Raw genomic sequence first — 6,297 nt, 5'->3', positions numbered from 1 at the left:
GTAACCAACAGCATAGCTACGAATTATTTTAAAGCAAAAAATTTAATCAATTATATAAAAGCAAATGACCAAGTCTCCTGCAGTAAACTCATAACACATAGCTATGATAATATTCTTATACAAATGGCAAAATTTAGCTCCTGCAGTTAACTTATAACTTGATTTAGTGTCACCAATAGCAATAGATGACTACCGATACTAACAAAAAAACAAAAAAAAGTTCCACTAGAGTTCCCTACTATACATGACTAATATGGAAGGGTAACCAGTGTTAACAGGTAGGTATCTATGTTAACGTCCATTAAATAATTTATCATTATATGGAGCATACAACAAGTATCAGACATTGTGGCTTTCATTGAGAAACCTACTTCTAGCAAGTAATAGTCGTATCATGAAGGGATCAAAAGTTTGAAAGAAGAAGTCAGAAGGATCAACAATTTCATTCTTTATTTTGATGAAATTTTTAATGGTGTCTCTACCACATCTGTAGTAAGGAAGTACAGCGTAGTTACATATGTTGCCTGTGTTGAAGATACTACAATATGTGATACGTTGTTGCCGTGGAAAAATAAAAGCAATCTTTCTAGTACAATACAACACAAGGCCATGAAACAAGTATGAGAGTATGAGAAATGCGCAAAATTACAAGAAACTAAAAGAAATCAATCTCTAAGTAATTACCTGGGGTGGGCTTTACATCAACCACGGGCACATTCTGATCTTGTTTTGCTGCTTTTGGTATCTCCGTGATGAAGGGTTTTGGCACCTCAGGTGGATTGGTCCCCCTGATTAATGCCCAATTCACCGTTTGAAAGAATGGGTGTTGTCTGATTTCAGTTGCTCCACGTCTATGTGCAAGGCGCTGTTGAGGATCCTTCACAAGCAAACCTTTGATCAAATCTTTCACTGCAAAGCTCACAGTTGGTGTCTCTGGGAATCTGAGGGGTTGCCCCACCACATTTAACAGTGTTGCACGGTTTCCTGACCCTTTAAACGGGGTTTTCCCGTACAAAAGCTCATAAAGGAAGATTCCAAACATCCACCAATCAACAGCACTGCCGTGACCCTCACCTTTTATGATTTCCGGTGCTAGGTATTCATGAGTACCCACGAAAGACATTGACCGAGCATCTGTAGGTTCTGCAATGAGCTCAGGACGTGCAGTTATATGATGAAAGACTTCAGTCTTTGGTTTAGTTTTCTTTTCTTTCTTAGATTTTCTTTGTAAAAAGCGAGGCATAAAACATGATGGTTGAATGCAATTGGCTTGAGTTATACAAGAGGCATCAATACCATCAGGCTGAGAATAGTAAGAAGATTTTGATGACTTCACCAGAGTTGGACACACGCCACATGTTAGAGAGAGGTCAAAATCTGAGAGCATGACATGCCCATCTTCCCTTACTAAAACATTCTCTGGTTTAAGGTCTCTGTATATGATCCCGAGCATGTGCAGGTACTCCAAAGCAAGGAGAACCTCGGCAACATAAAACCTGCAATAACATTTTAAAGGTTAATGCAGCAAATAGTGGTTGTGACTCACTAAGCTAATATGTGCTTCGACTGAGCACCTGAATACTCCATTTTACGAAGAACAAAATCTCAACAGATTGTAGAACCATTACTCGCGACAGATGCTAATACGGTGTTCTAATCCATCGATTTTCATGTTACTAAATATTCCAGCCAGATTCAATACTCAATATCACTGGTATGTGCTTCGGTGCCGATCGTAGTAGAACCACGCAGAATTGAAATAAGTTACATGCCGAGCTAAATAAAGAGTAAATGGATTCACATTTAGAGCAATACGAACGCATTTACGCACACTAAGTCAAGGAGTTTGATCAAAAGAAAATCTAGACATTGCATGTCAGTTCCCAAATTCAGCAAGTCCTCAAAATGTTAGACAAGGAGCCAAATAGTTCAAGCAATATACAAATAGTTATTCAACATGAGTAAACCAGGTGAGCTAACATCATTCATATGTATCTTCATAATTTAGTACAGAAATAGAAAACAATGGTAAGGGGCAATACCTAGCTGCATTTTCAGAAAAACGCTTCCCTGGTTGTCTTTGCCGCAGTGCATGTAGATCACCCCCAGGGCAGAACTCCATCACCAAACATGAGAACTTTTCAGTCTCAAAGTGCGTATACAAAGTGGGCAGAAAGGGATGATCCAAAGTCTGCAATATCTCTCTTTCTGTCTGAGCTCTCACGAGTTTCTTCCGACTTGCTAGAGCAGCTTTATCCATGACTTTCATAGCGAAATGAGTTTTAGTCCCAGTTAACTCAGATAGGTAAACACTACCTATATCTCCACATCCCAACCTCCTTAAAATCCTGAAATGATTCAATCCTAACATCCCATCTTGAGAACGAATTGCTTGAATTGCTTCGGATCTTGCATCATTTGCTCGGTGAGGTTTGTTTATCGAACTGTTAACGCTACTAGAACTGCTATCTTCACTAACATCACTGCTAGTACTACCTCTGCAAATACTATTCTTCCCACTATCCACAAAATCACAAGAATTGCTTACTTTGGCACTTCCACTGGACTTTTCAGCATCTCCTGTAATGTCAACGCTATTCATACCATTTTTCGGATCAGAATCGTCAATCGGGTTTTCAGCATCCGTTTCGGGTAATTTAGTAATAGATGAGGAACCGGAAACAAGATCTTCTGAAGCCTCTTCTGTTAATTGTCCATCTACAATGCCACGAGTACTAGAAGACAGATCGATTGAGCTCTCAACTACAGCTTCCTCCGCGGTCAGTATATCTTGATTTTCCAAACTTTCATGTTTGATAGTGCTAGACCCTTTCTGATTGACTTTCACAGGATCCATTCCATGTCCACCATTAGAGGATTGTTTCTCAAGAGACATGGACCAGGAACCAGTACTACTACTATCAACACCGTTTCGAAGCAATTCTCTAGAGAAATTTGAAGCAGGATGAATAACACTCTGACCCAATCGAGCACTTGAAGATGTCAATGGTGACAATCCCAAAGTTGTGGCCATTAATCAGAGATTACCCAACTAAAAATCAAACAAATTCAAAATCAGCACATTTTGACAAAATGGGGCATAGTATACATCAACTCAAATCAAGAACTTGACTGAAAACTGGCATGCAAAAGAGTAAGAAATGAAGAATAATTTCTAGTCCACCCATATCCACTGAATCTGGGCATGTTAATTTTTTTTTTCTTAACAAAAACATAAGCATAAACAAGTGGGGGGTAAATAATACCGGATGAGAGAATGTATGTCTGGATTGAAAGTGGGCAATCTTTGATGGTAGCTTCTAAAATGAGCTAAAAGACCCATAATCAATGTGCCCTTTCAAACCTCATAAAGGAGAGATTGACAATCAAATTCATGCATGGATTCAATATTTAGAGAAAGGGGGTGAGATTTCTAGGGAACAAAAATAGGAGATTTTTTTTTTTTTTTTGTTATCACAACACACACAATAAGCAAATCGACTAGTAGTATAACACAAGTTCCTATTCCTTTATCTCCGGGACATTCCCGATAAACAGAGAAAAGGAGAAAGATAAAAGGGCCAATAGTCGGAATGAGAGGAGAAGAAGATTATTATCTTGGTTCTTGATGTTTTTGGATTTGTTAAATTCTTCTTTTAAGACAAGATATTCTTTTTTCCATTTATTCTTTTTTCCTATTATTAAAAAACTGTGCAAGAAAAAATAAATAATTAAGGTGGACAAGTAAGATTAGAGAGAGAGGACTCTCGGCCTTTGATGCACGTTGTTGTTCAAGTGGCAGACCCAAAAATATTCATCGCTTTCCGTCCAACCTCTTCCACCTCTATTCGACACACAACTTTCACATTCCAAAAAAAAAAACTTTTATAAAATATTATCGGATGGATATTATTACATGAAACTAGTTGGAAGCCTAACAAGTTAAGTTCCAACGACATACTATTACATTAATTTTACATTTATAAAATTCGTTTTTATTTTATTTTTTTTAATAAAGTGACATTTACAAGTTTGGATAGGACTGTCAATATATGTCCGATATCCGAAATCTGTTTCCGAGTATTCGGGATTCTATAAGATTTTATCCGTTTTATTGGATATCGGATACATATATTTATCGGATATTTCTTCCTTAACTTATCGGAATCGGATTAGGCTCTATCCGTTTGGTTAATATCCGATATCGATAAAACATGGATTTATTTTGTGATTTACCCTAACCATATTAATGATTTATTTGTGATTTACCCTAATATCCGATATCCGATACAAAAGGTTTTTAACATTTTTTTTTCATAATCGGATATTATCGGATAAATATGCGATATCCGATAGCTTAGCCTGTCGGAATCGATATTTTGATATCCTATAAGATATTATCGGATATCGAATATCGAATATCCGATAGTGCTTAACCTGTGGGATATCGAATTTCTGAATATCCGACCGATATTCTTCCATTGACAGGCCTAATTATTTGGATGCTTGATATGAATGGAGTACCTAACCAATAAGAGTTAAACGGTTCTGAATAGTTGAACCATTTGTACATTTGCCTTTTATTTCACCAGAAGTGTTAGAGTGAATAGTTGGTTTTTGTTTGGAGATGACTTAGATTTCCTATCCAAAATCCAAGTTCCTTTCGTTTACTGTGGCTGTAGTTCTCTCCACGCTACCTCAGAAGGCAGTAGTCCCATCCCATATACAACTATTTAGTCAAAAAAAATGGTGCACAACTGTCTGCGAAGCCGTTTTACTAGATTTTCGCTTACGATAGATGACTAATGAAAATGGAGGTTTAATTAATTTTGTGTATTTCTTGGTGCAGAGATGGACACAACTCGAGCTTACTTAAATCTTCTAATTATGGTTGCACGTGTATTGTATTAAACTAAACATAACCACGTGATGTTTGTTGTCATAGATGGCTGGCGCACTCTGGTCATTAACTGTGTTGTGCCTTCGTGGTTGTGGATGTGTAATGTATTATGTACTGATAATCTTTCCTTTTTTCTTTTTTGCTGTAACTATACAAGGTACAGCTTGTTAAGTTCACTGGCACTAGTGTACTTAGTATTGCAGCACCTATTCTAGTTTTGTTTACATGGTGTGTTTCGATAGACAAAGAGGTACCAACAATAACCTTCTCAGAAGCAGCACCACAGCTGCACAGGCATAAACGAATTCTACTTTTACGCCCAAAAATCCCGCAGAAAAAACCGTGAAGAAATCCAAGGGTCAGTTGGGTAGCGAATACCACATATACTTCGATTTGCAAAAAAAAAAAAAAAAAAAAGTAAAAGTACAATGGCAAGGCACCACAGCATAAGAACAATATCCTCGATTCTTATTATCCCTCCAACAGTGAAAATAAACACAGGCATGGAAATGCCGATAGGTAGCCAAAATAAAGAGTTTATCTTTCGTGCATTTCCAGGTCAAAAAGAAAAACTATGAAAAATTACAGGTGATTGAAATCTTTGGTGGAAAGTGGATAATCTTAGAACTCTATTATTGGGGCTTAAGGGGTTGAGTTTTTGGGGGCTAAAATGCTATGTGCAGGCGAAAAATTGATAGGGGGACTCAAGGTATATGAAAATATCAAAAATACCCTTACCTAAATTTCAATATTCATTTGGAAAAAATAAATCTTAAATCGTAAATCTATAATCTTCTTCTTCTCCTTCTCCTCTCATCTATGAATCATGATGATCATGATTTAATCATAATGAAGATCAATAAGAAAAAGACTAAATCTATTATCCTCTCCTCATCCTTCTTTTCTTGTTCATAAATTGTTATAAAGATGACGATCATAGTTTCATCACGATGAGAGCGATGATCATAAAGAAAACTCAAAATTATTATCTTTTCTTTCTCCTTCTCATTCATAGATCATAATAAAGATGGTGATCATCATAAAAAGAAAAAACTAAGAAAATCCATCATTTATTTTTGCTTTTAAATGGTTAAAAAATATGATTCTATGGATTTCGGGTAAAAAGAAGAAGTTTCTGAATGTGTTTACGGCTGAGAGTTCTTAGATTCCCCGCCGAAAGTAAATGTTTCGGCTTGGTTATCCCAACCGAAATTAGTTTTCTGATTTTTTTGGATTTCCAGAATCAGTTACGGCTAGGAAAACCCATCCGAAACTGTAGTTACGCCTAGGAAAACCCAGCCGGAACTGCAATTACGGCTAGGAAAACCCATCCTTAATTGGTTCTAAAAACAAAAAAAATCAGAAAAATCAGAAAAATGATTTCGGATAGGAGTTCT

At 36.7% G+C, this 6,297-nt stretch overlaps 1 protein-coding gene across 1 annotated transcript; it reads right to left on the bottom strand.

Annotated features, from left to right (window-relative positions):
• Positions 1 to 427: 427 nt before the first annotated feature.
• On the bottom strand, positions 428 to 3,732 carry LOC113341900 (serine/threonine-protein kinase D6PKL1-like). The gene is made up of 3 exons (XM_026586607.1): positions 3,267 to 3,732; positions 2,043 to 3,052; positions 428 to 1,496 (listed from the first exon to the last, which is right to left on the bottom strand). Exons 2-3 carry the CDS (start codon positions 3,032 to 3,034, stop codon positions 656 to 658), a joined length of 1,833 nt encoding a protein of 610 aa, XP_026442392.1. The 5' UTR covers positions 3,035 to 3,052; positions 3,267 to 3,732; the 3' UTR covers positions 428 to 655.
• Between the last annotated feature and the right edge of the window lie 2,565 nt (positions 3,733 to 6,297).

Source organism: Papaver somniferum, unplaced genomic scaffold (assembly GCF_003573695.1).
Source record: "Papaver somniferum cultivar HN1 unplaced genomic scaffold, ASM357369v1 unplaced-scaffold_32, whole genome shotgun sequence".
In the NCBI taxonomy this organism is placed as follows: domain Eukaryota; kingdom Viridiplantae; phylum Streptophyta; class Magnoliopsida; order Ranunculales; family Papaveraceae; genus Papaver; species Papaver somniferum.
Note: the sequence above shows the minus strand (reverse complement) of the source record. Positions and strands in the feature narration are given on the sequence as shown.